Source organism: Perna viridis, chromosome 14 (genome assembly GCF_037379345.1).
Source record: "Perna viridis isolate PV_CMFRI_1.1 ecotype Kerala chromosome 14, ASM3737934v1, whole genome shotgun sequence".
Taxonomy (NCBI): domain Eukaryota; kingdom Metazoa; phylum Mollusca; class Bivalvia; order Mytilida; family Mytilidae; genus Perna; species Perna viridis.
In genome coordinates this window covers 3,175,238-3,192,983 of record NC_142458.1, presented here as the reverse complement: position 1 = coordinate 3,192,983, position 17,746 = coordinate 3,175,238, and the positions used below count along the sequence as shown (strand labels likewise).

The 17,746-nt window shown below is 34.2% G+C and overlaps 2 protein-coding genes across 8 annotated transcripts in view; one reads left to right on the top strand and one right to left on the bottom strand.

Annotated features, from left to right (window-relative positions):
• The window catches only part of LOC148597757 (cadherin EGF LAG seven-pass G-type receptor 2-like), a gene marked incomplete at its 5' end in the record, with an annotated part of 34,396 nt that extends 31,678 nt beyond the window's left edge, over positions 1-2,718 (bottom strand). Inside the window, one exon of the mRNA XM_088562078.1 lies at positions 2,667-2,718. Within this exon, the coding sequence (XP_088418204.1) occupies positions 2,667-2,718 (52 nt within the window). The remainder of the gene's footprint in view (positions 1-2,666) is intronic.
• Positions 2,719-4,012: 1,294 nt separating this feature from the next.
• Positions 4,013-17,348, top strand: LOC148597756 (proton channel OtopLc-like). 7 transcript variants are annotated; one of them, XM_088560057.1, is made up of 10 exons: positions 4,013-4,092; positions 10,032-10,125; positions 10,483-10,620; positions 10,943-11,045; positions 11,782-11,896; positions 12,246-12,522; positions 13,406-13,572; positions 14,957-15,125; positions 15,439-15,654; positions 16,281-17,348. In XM_088560057.1, exons 2-10 carry the CDS (start codon positions 10,038-10,040, stop codon positions 17,063-17,065), a joined length of 2,058 nt encoding a protein of 685 aa, XP_088416183.1. In that variant the 5' UTR covers positions 4,013-4,092; positions 10,032-10,037; the 3' UTR covers positions 17,066-17,348. The 7 variants fall into 7 exon arrangements, with proteins under 7 accessions (XP_088416183.1, XP_088416182.1, XP_088416186.1 ...); XM_088560056.1 differs by having other exon boundaries at positions 4,070-4,092; positions 10,483-10,635; XM_088560060.1 differs by lacking the exon at positions 4,013-4,092 and adding an exon at positions 5,733-5,877 and having other exon boundaries at positions 10,483-10,635.
• The last annotated feature ends 398 nt before the right edge of the window (positions 17,349-17,746 follow it).

Below are 17,746 nucleotides of genomic sequence, written 5' to 3'. Positions count from 1 at the left end.
ATAAGTGGGTCCAGGCTATTATATTCTCACGTTTGTCCAAAGTTTGCACGAAGTTAACAAAATATTTCAAACAGGTTAGCAGTTCCAAACTCACCCGGAGTCCCCTAGGTAAATTGTACGCCTTGTTTCCAGCATACCCCATCAATTATTAGGGGAAACGAATACGTGTTAAAAAAGGTTAGAAAAGTAGAGAAAAAAATATTTTTCCTTACATTGAATTAATACTTATATGAAATAGATTTCCACAGAATGAAACAGAACTACTTTCCACACCCGAGATACTACTCTACTCCTTATATTTTGTACAGATATTTCAAATTCAAATTTCAAATTTCAAATATTTTATTGTCGTGTAAATATAATATAATGTAGAAGTCATGAAAGTTTGAATATTTTTTTTTTATAAAGGCTTAATTATATATTTTTTATAGTGAGAGTTTGCTATTTCCATCATAGCTTTTTAATTTATTTTCCGTAAGTAATCCATATTTCTCTTCTACAGATCTTTTTATATGGATCTTTACAAGATTTTTTTTACAGTTTTCAATTTCTTGCAAGATATTATCTTCTTTAAATATGTTTTATATATGTATACTAGATAAGACTTCCTGACAACGTTTAGTGTGTATAGATACATGTAAGAATTCATGACAGCGTTTAGTTTGTACAGACTTCCCGACAACGTTTAGTATGTACAGATAAGACTTCCTGACAGCGTTTGGTGCGTAGAGATAAGACTTCAATACAGCATTTAGTGCGTACAGACCTCCTGACAGCGTTTAGTGTGTACAGACTTCAATACAGCGTTTAGTGTGTACAGACTTCCTGGCAGCGTTTAGTGTGTACAAGACTTCCTGACAATATTAGGTATGTACGTGTACATATGATAGGAGTTGTCGACTTAATTGCTCGCATGGCCCTTATGTTAATATTTCTAAAATGCACACATATGATTTGAATCGACAAAATATATTAGAAATACAGCAACGCTCTAAGCCAAACTAGAAGGTTATTGGTAGCGACAAACAACAACGGTCAACAAAATGGATAGAAAGACCCATAGACAAAGGTCAAGAAAGGGATAGAAAGTTCAGGAGTCAACAAAAAGGTTACAATTTGTAAATGACCAAGGAGACTAACATTGGGTAGAAACAAAGATTATTGAAAGAGCAATCAAAGGAACCAAGATTCTAGCGGAAATCAAAAGAATGTAATCCAGGGACAGAGACAAGACATGGAAAACAGACAAACACGACAAAGAACATAAAGTAAATAAAATAATACATACAAAGAAACAAAAGTAAATGAGGACTCGGACTCTACTAAGAACTGGGAGCGTGGACCAGGTGCACCGGTAAGGTAAGCGTCCCGTGCTTTTCTAAAATCACCTTCTGAGTTGCTCATAAAAAATCAAGTCCGATGAAGACTAAAGAGGAAAGGAAAATTATGACACGCTGAACAAATCAAGTTGACAATTTTGAATGAAAGTCATGACGTTTGTCGTAAAGTTTGGTCAATAGTTTTCCTTTACCATCGATCTCTAAGTGTCGGTCAAGATATGAGGCTGACTTCACAGTGTCTGTCTATCTCAAGTTCTTTGTAGTAGATGCGATGTATCAAATCGGAAACTAGGAATATACGATAATACAAAGTACGTCATCTTTATACCGAAACTGAGATAAAAGGATCTGGATAAACGATGTTCTTTCTTTCGGATCAGATCAACTATAAAGTCAGCCTCGTAAGAGTGAAGGAATAGGTCAGCCGGTAGAGAAGCACAATTTGTTCCCATTGGAATGCCGACCATTTGTTGAAAAACGCGTCCACCACACTGGACAAATATGTTGTCGATAAAACATTCCAGCATTTTCAAAACGTTTTCTTCTGTATATTTGGAAGATGATTTGGAATTATTTTTTATAAAGTATGAAGAGTCTTTACCAAGAACTATATATTTGTATCTAGGTGTGCCATCTTTTTGGAGAAACAACGATGTATGATGTTTTTAAGTCGGAATTTTAACTGAGTATGGGGAATAGAAGTACATGTATACAGTGTTGAAAAATCATAGGTTTTAATGCTATTATATTCTGATAATAGGCTTGAATTGAAGGTCTCCAAAAGATCTTTCGAACTTTTCAGGATCCACATTGAATTTATATCACTACGGGAGTAACAAGTGTTGTGGTAAGACTAGAGACCCTCTTTGACAGTCGTGAGTATAGAAGTTAAACGTTTGAAAGAGGTTTGGTGGTACATTTGGCAGGTCCAGCTATGTAACATTGTTTGTATGGATTCTTGTGCGCAGACGGTAAATCGCAATCATCGTCTTTGGTAGAGAGACCAAAAGAGGATTTCACAGATTTATGGTTATTCACTATCTCTTCTTTGGAGTGTGTAGTGGCAGTATAGGTCTTATCATTGCTATTATTTTCTACGTCTACTTCTGATAATAAACATAAAAACAATGTTATTTTGGGCTTTGTCTGCTGGTACGACAACATATTTGTAATGAATAGTAGACAGTGTTTTTGCAAGAGTTGATTATAATATATATTTATAAGAATGATTCAGACGTAAGACTAAACAAAATTATTATTTAAAAAATGCAAGATGTGTTCGTCATGTGAATTTATTTAATCGGATGTAGAGATAGGACATCTTACCCAATGGTGTCTGAGATTGCCCACTCAGAAGGTGTTTGATTATTTTCTCACTTCAAGTTAGGTCCTGCATTTAACTCAGGCCAGTGATACGTCACGACCAGGTGTCAATACTGCAAGAAATAATCATCGGTTATTCTCGATAAAATTATTATTTGAGTTTTCATGCAAAAACATATTCGATATTGATACGATAGAGTTGTTCGTTAACTCTTTATTTAATTATGCTATTTTTGCATGTGTTTTGTCTCAACCCGTGGGTGAAATAAGGAAATACGAAAATCCCGCGCAGCTGAAAGTAGGAATTTTCTTGTTTACATGTACAGTCCATGAACCGATCCGCGCAACGATTTGATGGATCGATGACCGCTGACGGATCGATGATCGATCTGATTGCAGTTTTGTTATGTAAAATGACGGACGATCTGTATAAAATAAACGAAATGTGAAATAAAAGTATACATTGATGTTAAAATCTGTGGCATTATGTAAATATGTGTAATATTGACAAATAAAACAACGAAAACTGTAAAATACAGTGACCGCTCTGTGGTCATGTAATGCGATCACCGGTTTAATGGATCTGTTTGACGGATCGATAATTGATCGTAAACTGATCGGTGATCGATGACCGATCGCAATTTTTGTTGCACGGATCGGTTCAGGTACTATACAATGTAATGTAGAAGCAAATTATGGAGTGTTTAGTTCCTATGTGATAAATTTCTTTAATTACATTTTATTTTACTTTATAGAGCATTTGAGTTTTCTAAAAAATATCTTATAAATTTTTTTTCTTCAAAATATCTTAACTTTCTACTGCAGATCTTTTTAGCAGTACATATACGAGCAAAAGTTATGTGACATCAACTCGTCTTAATATCTATCACTGTCAAGTGACCATCACAAAAGTCCTTTTAATCCACATTGACATTTGTTGATGTCTTTTTATTCAATCAGACCAAACGTTATTTGATTATTTAAAATTTGATTGCATTAAGACTTATAAAGCTTGTTTACATAACATTCTGAAAAATAATCTCAGAGTTAGAATACACTCCAGAAGGGAGAACAAAAATAATTTTATGACATTTTTTTAAGATTTATCAAATGAACTGTGCACCTATGCATGTGTGTAGCTTTATCTACAAACTTACAAACTTAATGCTAAGCAGACAGTTTGATGTAATAAATACGTGTACTTTCGTTCAAGAGAAAAGACTGTTTTACATAACTGTGACATCAGGAATTCAGTTTTAACATGTTTACATGTAAACTACATGTTTTTACTGCCTTTTACATACAATAATAATTTGTTTTGTTAGTTGTTGCAAACATATAAAACATGTTTCAAAATAATTCAAAAAAGGTTTCAAAACAAGTGGTTGATCATGCAAACTGGTACATTACATATGTACATGTAACAAACGTAAGTATAAAACAAACTGGTACATTGTACATGTAACAGACGTAAATATTATACAAACTGGTGCATTGTACATGTAACAGACGTAAATATTATACAAACTGGTATATTGTACATGTAACAGACGTAAGTATTATAAAAACTGGTACATTGTACATGTACATGTAACAAACTTAAGTATTATACAAAATGGTACAAATGTACATTGTACATATAACAAACTTAAGAGTATTATACAAACTGGTACATTGTACATGTACATGTAACAAACTTAAGTATTATACAAAATGGTACAAATGTATATCGTACATATAACAAACTTAAGTTTTATACAAACTGGTACATTGTACATGTAACAGACGTAAATATTATACAAACTGGTACATTGTACATGTAACAAACTTCAGTATTATACAAACTGGTACATTGTACATGTAACAAACGTAAGTATTATACAAAATGGTACAAATGTACATTGTACATATAACAAACTTAAGTATTATACAAACTGGTACATTGTACATGTAACAAACTTAAGTATTATACAAACTGGTACATTGTACATGTAACAAACTTATGTATTATACAAAATGGTACAAATGTACATTGTACATATAACAAACTTAAGTATTATACAAACTGGTACATTGTACATGTAACAAACTTAAGTATAATACAAACTGGTACATTGTACATGTAACAGACGTAAGTATTATACAAACTGGTACATTGCACATGTACATGTAACAAACTTCAGTATTATACAAACTGGTACATTGTACATGTAACAAACGTAAGTATTATACAAAATGGTACAAATGTACATTGTACATATAACAAACTTAAGTATTATACAAACTGGTACATTGTACATGTAACAGACGTAAGTATTATACAAACTGGTACATTGTACATGTAACAAACTTAAGTATTATACAAACTGGTACATTATACATGTACATGTAGCTGACATTAGTATTTTACAATTACGAGGTACATTATACATGTACATGTAGCTGACATTAGTATTTTACAATTACGAGGTACATGTAACAGTTGTCAGTATTTTACGATTATGATATACATGTAACAGACGTCATTATTTTACAAAGAGGTACATGTAACAGACGTTAGTATTTCACAAAGAGGTACATGTAATAGATATCAGTTTTCTATACTATTGTGAATGCATACCCCAATTGTTCCGTACTGGTAACTATGTTATTTGATGGATAAATATGCATTTCCTGTTAGTATATAGCGTTGGTTTACATGTTATTTTGTTTGGAGAATTCTTTATACAAAGTACATAAAATAACTTAAAATCCGTATTTGATATTCAGTGATACATATACCATACAAGTACCAAATATCGATCCTTCGTAATCTGCGATCAATTATGATTTCCTAAGTACTTACATTTGTACATGTATAAAATTCTCGGACAAATCACACAATGCACAAAAATACAGTATTTAATTTGGTCAAATATGTGTTGTTAGCATCTACTTCACGGCAAGACTGATACTTAATTTATGGGACAGCTTGTTTAAAATGTTAATTATCCTTAAAACATTTCACCACGTGTCTGCATTAATTAAGTTTCCTTGAACTTGACCCGAGGCTGTGACAAGGCTAATATACTTGGCATGTAAAATTGTGCATTTTGTTACTTAAGGGTCTAAGATGTTATATGCTGGTAATAAGTGACCTGTTGGTCCGTGGTTGTGCTCTGTGTGACTTTTGCTTTAAGCTAGAAAGATTAATTACATCTGAAAAATGGAAAAGGTAAGATACTAAGGTCACCGATATTGCTACGGATTTTTTTTCACATTTTCAAACTTAAATCGGCGGAATAAAATTGACTATGACAACAGACGAATCTGAATCTAGAGACCGGACTCAGGTAAGAAAACGGTGCATGTACATATATTATCTTATTATGATGTGCAATATTAAAGTACACGTATCAATTTCCATTGTAAAGGGTTACATGTAAATAATTACAAATTGGTTCGATTGCACTTTGCATCATTGATTAACCTCAATTCTGTGGAAATCAATTTTAATTTAGTATACATGTAAAAGTAACGATGTTAAGATACTTCGATGTACATGTACCGGATATAATCTATATTTCTTCGAGAAACATTTTATGGGTTGAATAAAATACGGGTACAAAGCTATCATGCTACAGTATCTACATAAACTGAATGTTTGAACTCCAAAGCAATCAATTGTCAATCCATCCCCTCAAATACTGTGGAGAAGCAGTGACTACCAATTTTAAAGTTTTTTGGTGTGACTCGGTTGGTGATCGAACTTACAACCTCTCGCACTCGAGTCGAGCACGTTAAAGCGGTTACCGTACATGTACTTAAGGAATATGAGACCTGACACGCAGTTTAATCTCGTTGTGATGCATCCACCACTCTGTTCATTTCCAATGTACGTGGATAACATACAACTTTAAAGGTAATTACAAGGTCATTTTTGTATGTATAAATGTTCTACAACAGAAATTATCTCACACCTAAAATAAATGACTGTAATTAGTTATTATATAAAACGGATAATGTCCGCAGTCAAAAGAAAAATAAAGATTTACAACTCACACTTTGGACAGTTGTGTATATAGCTTAAGGAAACATTTAAACTTTGAGCAACCTGTATGCATGTAAAACAAAATCATGGAGGACCAGCGTCCAAAAGAGTGAAGGCTCAATTGAATAAGGTAAATTATCATAAGCTGCATATAGTTATCTTCATTTCAATGTCTTTGAGCTGTTAATCTATGAAATGATTACTTACGATAAGATTGAAAACAATCAAAAACCAACCTAATCCTCTATTTCGAATATTAGATTGGAAAAGTTAAATTGTTTAATTTTCAAATTCGCTCTAGGATATAACGCGAATATGTAAAGTGAATATGTCAAGGAGACAACTCCTCCGGGATTGGAATGTCAGCCCAAGGCCACCCATTGGTCTTCAATGAACGACTAGGAAACCCTCACACCACAATGCAAACTGCAGCTGGCCCCATATATTATTATACATAGGTACAGCGAAAGAGTTGCCCCTATATGCTCAAGTAACATAAAAATAAACTAAAGGTGAAAGCGAAACAAGACATTCAGAGAGCAGAAATTCCTGAATTGGAACAGACACAAAAATGTGGCGGGTTTAAAATACTTTGTGATCACAATCCTCTCCCTTTGAAATCTGGCCACTGTGGAAAAATATTACACAATTAAACACTCCACATGTAAAAATCAGTTCAAAAAGATCTCTGAGTCCGTTGTTCGTCGGAAATAAAGAAACTAAATTGTACAAACTAAAGACTACATGTAGCAGTTAACTGACATGCCAGCTCCAGACCAGGTTTAAACCTACATATGTTAACATCGTATGTAACATCCCAATTCTTCCCATGCGGGGTTGAGAACAACAGTGCCCCATTAGTCATATAGTAAGGACATAACCAATGTCATGCCAAAAACTGTTTTAGATAAAGTGTTTAGTGTTAAAACCCTATGAGCAAATCAATGTTAATACCCAAAACATGCTATCCTTAACTATTTGACAACAATATCAAAACTGTATCCCTTACGGAAGAGCATTTTCAACGGTTTAGTTGTTAACTTATTGGGTCAGTATCGTAAAACAAACGGTGAGAAATACATAGGAATATGTTTCTCTTTACACTTGGTTCCCTTGATTACTCTTTCAAATACGTGAATGTGTTGAAGCAATTTTTTTTTCTTTTTTAAGAGAAGAAAATCAATGAAAAAAACTCTTTCTTTGAACAATAAACAAAGCATAATTATCAAATATGCATGTATCTCTTCGTAGTAGTTATGTGCAGTACATTGTAAGTTTCTTTTTATACCTTGTTTAAAAAGCGGTAGATATAAAGTGATTATGCTCTCCGTCCGTCCGTCTGTTCTTCCCTCAGTCTGTCTGTCCGGAGTTTTAATCAGCAACGCCTTTAAAAGCGCTAAAGCAATTTGATAAACTTTCACATATTTTTATAACATGATGCCATGGTGAACCTCCAATTTTGTTCTTCTATCTGAATTACTTTGGGGATTTCGATCCTGAGGCAAAACTTTGTTATTTGTCGATTAAGAGATAACTATCTTCTAATCCTCTAAAAACGCCGAACCGAATTAAATAAAACTTTCACACATGCTTTATCTCTTGATGTCATTGTGCCCTTCCATCTGAATGACTTTTGGAGTTTCCCATATGGTGTCTAGAGAGGGGTGCATGTATCAACAAGTGAACGTTCGCATCAACTCATTTTAAGGGAAACAATACTACGATTTGGACGTCGTAGACAGTTGTTCTCGTACATCATATAAACAGTGTCTAAGGGTTATCCATGCATCAATAATGATATAGATTAATGTATCTGTCTGTGGTCAACTCTTCTCGTTAAATAGCAACACCAATATATAATGTACACAGGATCGGATCCAGAAATTTATTAAAACTTCCAACCTATCATTCATTCATTTTTGCACAATTTTGCGCAATTAATATTTTTTTTATATAAATTAAAGGATATGCTATGTGTTTCAACCCCGCAACTTTCACTTTCATCCACTCGTATTCACTTGTCCGTCTTTGTAATATAACAATCTGAAGGAATAGTTATAGTTATTATAGTACATTAATACTGATAAAGGTATTCACACCAAAGCCACTACTGCCTCTAATAGTCTAACATGCTTAACCCCACCGCAGACATGCGCCTGTCCACTGTCAGGAGTACAAGTTCACGTAGCGGATATCACACACTTTTTCGCATGAAAAAAAAAACTTAATTTATTCTCATACAAATTCTTGTGATTAAAACCTAAAGTTATTGAAATTCGTATGTTTTACTACATTTTGTATTTAAACTACTCTAAACCTTTTTGGCTATTCACTAAAGTGGAAATGCTAGAATTTGAATATCTACCGAGCATGTCAATGATTTAATGATATTTATAAAGAAAATTGAAAAATTACTGCATACATTTTTGTGAAACTAGGCTACAGCTAAAGTTGCATAATACGGTGTAGTTATATAGGTATAAAAATGGCTTTCCGTACGTGTAAGTCTTTTTGTTTCCATTTTGTTAATGAAAACTGTAAATAACAAACACATGTAAGGGATATTTTTTTTCAAGAATGTGTTGCCACATCGTACAAATAAATGCTCTAAAGTACATATATTTTAAATTAATCTATGGTTCCCAAAAACACTGTGATTTAGTTGATACATGTACAACATGTATTTGTTGTCAGATTTTACGCAGTACATATAAATAGTTAACTTTCTAATGAAACAATGTTCCTATTTTATATGATTGTCATCAGTTAGAAAACGGAAGTCACGTTGACTGTAAATATACATGATTGTTACTACATATCTACATTGTGTAGTTATGAAAGCTAGCCTATTTTATGCATGTACTTGAATCATTTTTATTAACTTATATACATATGGAAATCATGCGAGATTCATGTGTAAAATTAAATATCTGTATCACATAATTATAACGGTCGATGTTATGATACATTGATGAATGAATCGCTACATGTAAATAGTTCATATAAGTGGCACCTTTGGCTGTACTCCAAATCAAACACAGATTTTAGCCATTGACAGTGGCGGATCCAGAGAGGAAGTTTCCCGACATGCTTTTATTGGTACATTTTACACATATAACGCATAAATAAACAAAATTGTCATATAAAATATGGGTTACTAACTGGAGGAACCACCCGTGGATTCGACAACCGCCACTGATTAGTAGGTTACATTGTACCAACTCGAGGAACCCCTTGTGGATCCGACAACTGCCACTGATTAGTGTATATTAACTTGTGGAACCACCCGTGGATTCGACAACCGCCGCTGATTAACGATTTGTTTGATTCTTTTGAAGGATGCAATGTCCGATGCCGAGGCCGATCAAATCATTCCAAATTATAGACCACTTCGACGATGTAGTAGCGCCATCTGTTTATCGGAAAAGCATCGTAAGTAAACTGACATTTTACCCGCTTTGTCAACCACTTCGAAAATTAACTTACATATAAGCTTTACACGCCTTAATTGTCGATGATATAGTAGCGCAACATGTTTAACGGAACAGCAATGTAAGAAAACTTATACACTTCTTCTTTTGTCATTTTTTTTCCATTTATGCCTGTTGGATTTTGGAATCTGAAAATGTATTTCATGTTCAAACCGTGTGTTTGCAGGGAACGACAAAATTATTAAAACAAACACAAAATCAAAATCAAAAATATAACAAAAACAAAAACAAACAAAACAAGTCAATCACATTTTTCTACTGATGTAAATAGCAATGACCTTTGATATGATATTTATAGCCATAATAACACCATTGGAACACCGGGACGTTATGAGAGTCAGACAACTCTCACATCTAGAGGGACCAAGGAAACCATGTCTTAAACCAAATGATGCAACTGGGAGCAGTTTAAATTCACTTAACCGTCGAGTCAGAGGTTTCATACCAATATGTAACTATAACGAGCTTAAAATATTTAACACTGCCGAGGTGTCATACATTGTAAACATTTGAATGGATATACTGTAGAACCGACTGTGTAAAGCTTGAAGTGCGATGCGTACTAGAAACAAAATATAGCAATGAATAGAATGTTTTCACCTAAAACCTGCAACATGAAGTTGTAATACTTTAAATACTGTTATTATGAAAAGAGTTAACATTTGTACATTTTAATAACTCCATCTTTTAAACTAAACAACACAAATTGCACACGTTTTATGAATTGATATATGAAATGTCTTAATATGATTTTTTAGTTTCTGAAACAGAACTACCAGATGACTTTGATACGTGCTCTGTAAGATCTGATGACGTGTTCACTACTGAACCTGTCAAAGGCAAAAATAGTAGAGAACTGAGGTAAAATATGTCAATGAAATTTTGTAATTATACATATTAAGACATACACGTACGCTTACTTAAGCCACTGTAACAGTTTGGTAAGACATACACGTACGCTTGCTTAAGCCACTGTAACAGTTTAGTAGGACATACACACACGCTTTCCTAAGCTACTTAAACAGTTTCGGAGGGCATACACACAAGCTTGCCTAAGCTACATAAGCAGTTTGGGAGGGGCATACACGTACGCTTGCCTAAGCTACTTAAGCAGTTTGGGAGGGCAAACACATACTCTTGCCTACGCTACTTAAGCAGTTTGGTAGAGCATGCACGAACGCTTGTCTAAGCTGCTGTAACAGTTTAGTAGGACATACACATACGCTTGTCTAAACATCTTTGGCAGTTTTGTATGGCATACACGTACATGTACATTTGTCTAAGCTACTGTAACAGTTTGGTAGGGCATACATGTACATGTACATTTGTCTAAGCTACTGTAGCAGTTTGATAGGGTTGTTGACACAATTCTCGTTTCCACTTTCCGTTCTTCGTGTACATGAATGTATTCTTTCAGTCATACTGATATGGTCCAATGATTTTCAATTGAACATCGTCGTGTATCATTTGTAATAATTATTCACATTCATCCTTCAATACGCACTTCATCAAATAGTTTTAGCAAAATCTAAGCTCAATGTACACCGAATAGCACGACACAAGTCCATACATGTACGTATGTTTTGTTTGTCAACAGAGGCAGTATTGTATTGATCACCAGTGGTCTGTATGGCATCATTTTAGTTGTCATTGGATTGGTAGTACCCATAGCAGAAACCTTCGTTCATCCATTCAGGCCTTACCCGTTTGAGGTATATACTTAAACCTTTAGGTATTTGTTGACCAAGAATTTGTCACAATCGTCTCAAATACACTACTGTTTTGTTACATATAAGCATAAACAAAAACAAAAAAAAAAAAACAAACATGAAGCGAAATGAAACCGATGCATAAAAATGAACATAAGTTCTATTCTAGAATGTTTATTTCTTAGAAGATGTCGTCTTGTTTTGCGTTTCAATCGACGTGCATTTTTTCAGTTGATTTATGAAATGCCTCAAAACAATTATTTTATTTTCAAATTAAACTTAAAATATTACAAACCAATGCATCATCATACAAAGGAAAGGGTGTTTTTCTTGCCAATGATTTGTGTTTCAGGCGTTTTATATTTACATCTACGCACTAAGTATTGGTTTTATCATCTATATATATCTTTTCCTACTTCACGACTCTCCATTCGCTGTGGAAAAATTGAAACGGACTATAAGTGAGAGGAGCAGCTTCAGAAAAAAGACATTCAATAGCGGGAATATTGATACTGAAAGCTGTATATCAGAGAGCTGTAGTTTATCTCCGACGCGGAAGAGAAAAATCACATTCGACAACGAAAAGGCACAAAGTGCTGCCAGTTTTTATCTTAGACTTGGAGCCGTTGGTATGTATTCTGTTCGGACACGATTTGTTACATTACGAAAACGGGACCTCAGGGTCAACTGGCATTAATCACTGTAAGTGAAATATTGTCTATTCCCGACTTGGAGCAGGTGTCTATTCGGAACACATAAGGGTTTTCATCCGATATCGACGATACTTTAGAAAATCTCAAAAGTTAAAAGGGAATTTCTCGTTCTACTGACCCTGCCATAAATTTTCTTTACCCGGGATACAAATGAAAGTCATCCTTATGTAACCTACCAACAAAATGAAACACCCGGTAAATTATAGAAACACCGTTGAGTTTGTCTGCTGGGGATTCCTGGCCATTTTCATTCGAGTTACCTCTTTTTTTTGCACCCGAATCCGAACATCGATTAGAGAGATTTAAAAATTACACCTGCTCTTACGGGAGGTAACTCTGCAAAAACAGGATAAAATATGGTTGCATCCCGAGCTCCGCAAGTAGGGAATAGACAAAACTGTTACTGCCCTGGCACGGAATGTTGCATTAGAAATGCCTCAAAAGCTACAACACTATCAAAACAAAACCAGTTCTAACAAAACAAACAACAAAAGGCTTCATGCTAACCCTTACCCTAGGCATGCTAACCCCTACCCTAGGCCCGTATGGTGCAAATAAATCGTCCTGAGGTTGTCCACGCACATTCAATATATCAAAACCCAAATTGTTCCGCCCAGGCATGATTACTTATTACTTTCGCCGTAGGACACCAGATACACGACTCTACATATAGTTGGTTCCTGAAATCTATTATATAATTCTAAAAAACAGATATGCTAAGGTATATATTTTTTTGTATGACGTTTACTTTGTCATTTTTTTAAAATGTTTTATGCAATTTAATTTATTTTTATTTCAGCCTTTGGTATAGGGTGTATGATACTGGAGGGTCTGTACATTGGACAGTTTTTAGAAATGGTGAACGCCACGGATGGCCCATGTAGAGACTTTGTTATGATGATCCGACCAATACTAAAGCCGTGTTTTACTTTTTCACAGCTTCTCTTTATATTCAGGAATTCTAAGGTTTCATTGATTTTTTAGGAACTTGTAAAGTACCTTTATTGTACGACATGCAATAGAAGTACTGGGTATAGTGAAATATGCTACATGTATCAGTTACTGTCTGTCCGTCTGTTCACCTGTCGTACGGTAGATCAAAAACACTTTAAATTTGAGTGATCTAAATAAAGTCGGTAAAAATATTCAGCAATCGAAGGATGGCCCGCATGCGTCATTTTCTTTCAATTTTACTTTGAATAGTTTCAGAATTAGGGATTACATGTATTTAAGTACTAGTCCATATAACATTCAGACCGCGATGATAGAGGTGCATGTAGAAAAACTCACAAAACAAGATGTTTTTTCGGTCTACATATGCTATAATTTTATGAAACAATTATTAGTCCTTTCCATATTCAGTTCTGTATTTTGTTAGAGTTCTATGTATTCGTCTCCCACTAGAACCAAACCAAGAAGGATAACTCTTGCGAAGTTCCTATTTCATACAGTGCGACAACCAAATGAAAAACTTCTTCAAGTATAACGAGAATAGATAAGGTAAAACCAACCCCACCGGGATGAAAAATATCAGCTCAGCTCAAGGCCACCAGTGGGTCTTCAATGAAAGACAAGAAAGCCCTCACTCCACAGGGCAGGCTGCAGCTAATCCCAAAACAACAATATACACATGTACAGCGGAATAGCCCTATATACTCCCGCAACATTAACGACAGGGTTTGTGATCAGTAACTGTTTCTGAATAAGAAATAAAACTGAATTCGGTGGGTTTTTGACATGTATGAATTACTTCCTGTTTGGATTTTATGACGACTTCTACTTAAACCTAAACAAGAACGGTTGTATGATGTATTAATTTTCTAATTCACTATATATTTTGCTAGTAATGAAATGTCATCGCCCTTATATCAATAGCGTTTGATAATGTTGGTCATTAATGTGTCTTCGTGTGTTTTTTTTTACGTTCTACTTAATTTATTTTGAAGAGGTCTCATCGTTTTGTTACCGTGAGTTTTATTATTTTTGTTGGGGCCTTTCAGAGCTCACTTGAAGGTGTGTTTACACTTATTGAAGACCTTTTGTCAATCTCTGTTAGTATATTTTTTTTATTAAGATTACACAATGGTGCATTTATTGCGTTTCACCATCTGTCTCTTTTTCTATTAAATATATTTTTGTCTCGGCGATTACCACAGTTTTGTATGGGTCGCATCTGGATGTAGTATTTCTACAAATTAGTTAGCGTAGTTTTATCAGTACATTTAGCAGATAACATGTTGCTTTTTTCAAGATTCCCTATCCAGTTAGTCTTTTTAAATACACAAACAACATTTCAAACATGATTATATCTTAGATAAATTAACCATTTTTTCCAAACTTCACCTTCCAGATTGTTATCTATAAGAATCGACCAGTTGCTAAGTTCGGATTCATGCACATGGCTGCGACCAACATTTGTGCCTGGTTCCGGATTATAGTAATGGAGACTTTACAGACACTGCACGAAAGTCAACACGAACAAGCAGAAAGATCACATGGTTTGGATCATACTACCTCGGGTAATATACGCGGGGATTTAGTCTTTTTAATGCCATGGCATATACCAGTTTGGGATTCCCTCTTCATATATATATGTATGTCATATCTAGCACTTACATGTATGTCAACAGTGCCAAGATGAAAACCGTGATAAAGTCGGATTATCTAGAAATTCTACCCACTTGTTAAATATGCCTAAAAATTAATGTTACCCTCCTGCTTTGTTTGATAAGGGATGATTGTCGTAGAGATATTTTTTTAAGCATTTCTTTAAAAAATTCTGTCTCACATTTTAATTTTACGTATACATATATGAATAAAGTGACATTTCAGAGAGGAAAAACACAACATCCCTTGGGTATATTTTACACAGTATAGTGCACCATACATCATCTTCCCATGATCACGTGACTACAACGGAAGACCCTTTGCAAGTTTACTCACTTCCGGAATTCTCCTGTCGCTACAGTAACATGATTGGAGGAATGTTAATGAATTTTAGTCACTTTTTGTACCCATTTTGCATCGAATACAGCGTTATATGTGCAGGTAAAAAACTTAATACGTCAAATTTACTGCCATTTTCAAACTTGAAAATTCAATACAAGTATAATTTGTTTATCTGAGCAGCTTGAATTCTGTATTCGTTTTGGTCTTGACGTCGAGAACAACTCGATGATGTTTAGTTTTATTAAACTATTACAAATCCAAGTAATTTTTACACTGCTTATCACCTGGCAGCCACGCATCTCAGTACTTTTATTGGCGGAGTCCTGGCCTGAGCGTCCCATAAGGTCTGAAAATATTATGTTCCATGGTAACTCTTATCAAAGTTTTAAAATTAATGACGTCATAAACACTATATTTTTCTTAGACTGAAGTAATTTTTATAGTTTCAGTTTTGTGGCGCTGAGGCCAGGAAACCATGCTTCTATGTGTGTGTGTTTGGGGAGTCCGAGCTATTGTCTGTTTTATATTTGTATGGGGTTATAGACACCTAAGTTGGATGTCCCTAATTCCTGCATTATTATTAAAGGTTTAATGTGACAAGTTTTATATTGACGTGGTAACATGATAAAAAAAATGCAGCCACTTCTTTCTGATTAAACGTGTTGCTGAATACAGATGATTAACTCTTCTAGTGATAAATCAAACGCTTACATTCTGTATTTTAGGTATACTATACGTCATGTGGAAAAATGTTGGATTAAAGAACAGAGTCATGTTCGAAGACCTCGAACAAAAATGTAAACAAAGTCATCGGATGAGTGTTGACTGTTCTGGGTCTAGCCGTGGTCTGTTTGTCGGTATTTTCCTATTTGTCGGTATGGTGTGTTCTATGATTGTGTTTTATGTCATCAGTGAGCACGACTTGGAAGCTCAGTCTACTGCCGTTATTGTCCATACTACAGAGATAATAATTCTAACGCTCGCAATCGGCGCGAATGTTGTTGGTGGATTGCGCATGCGTAATCTTAGATTCACAATGGAAACTGACGACCTGCTGGAAGAGACACTAATTCTTGTATCGATGACGGGATTATATATGTTTTCCGTATTCAATTTGATCGCAGCATTCTTTTACGTCGGCACAATAAAAGGCATTTTGACGATCGTCGTGTACATTTTGATGATTATTCTTGCGACGACACAAACGATGTTTCTAATTTTTGGGATGCGTCTGTCGGCAAGAATGGTACAGCATGTCAAAACAAAGCCTGGGAGAGAATTTGTGACGTTTCTCATGCTTTGCAATATATCTTTATGGGGAATTACAACATTTGAAATTCAAAAACCAGCACATAACCCACAACAAGTTGAAATGTACGGAGTCACTGCCTGGACAATTTTTACTCACATTTCAGTGCCGCTTGGGATATTTTATTTTTTTCATTCTACCGTGTGTTTATCTCATATTTGGAAACACGCCTGGAAATTCAAACGCGTCAGTAAAATATAAATATATTGTATTTGGAAACACGCCTTGAAATACAACGCGTCAGTAAAATATAAATATTTTCTATTTGGAAACACGCCTATAAATTCAGACTCGTCAGTAAAATATAAATACATTCCATTTGGAAACACGCCAGGAAATTCAACGTGTCAGTAAAATATAAAATATATTATATCTCGAAACTTGCCTGAAAGTTCACATGCTTCTGTAAAAAATAAAAATATTTCAATATATTATTGAGTGATGTAGTGCCATTTTTATTTAATAAATGTTTTGTATATACATAGTAATGTGTTAATCTTAAAGTAATTGATATGTAAATACAATGTTAAGATAAATAGAAATATTATTGTCAAACCAACGTTAATTTCTTAAAGTCAGGCTAACGAATGAAAATTCATTGGAAATAAAATTTTACATATGCCACCCGCTGTCTGGATCTTCCATAGGCATCGTCTTAATTACACAAATTGGAAAAATAAAATATATTAAATAATTCATAAGATATATAGCTTGATTTCAATGCATTACTGTATCAATGACAACATAACTACTCGACAAATATGTCCTTGCCGGGCATGTCAGAATATTGTGTTTAATCAAACACCCCCCCCCCCAAAAAAAAACAAAACAAAACAAAACAAAACAAAACAATTCGAACAAGTATGACATCATTGTCAATCC

Coding starts and splice junctions, on each gene's coding strand:
- LOC148597756 (XM_088560058.1), top strand. CDS start 6,761: ATGCATGTAAAACAAAATCATGGAGGACCAGCGTCCAAAAGAGTGAAG. Junction 11,897..12,245: donor TCAGGCCTTACCCGTTTGAG/GTATATACTTAA, acceptor TTTGTGTTTCAG/GCGTTTTATATTTACATCTA. Junction 15,655..16,280: donor ATACAGCGTTATATGTGCAG/GTAAAAAACTTA, acceptor TCTGTATTTTAG/GTATACTATACGTCATGTGG.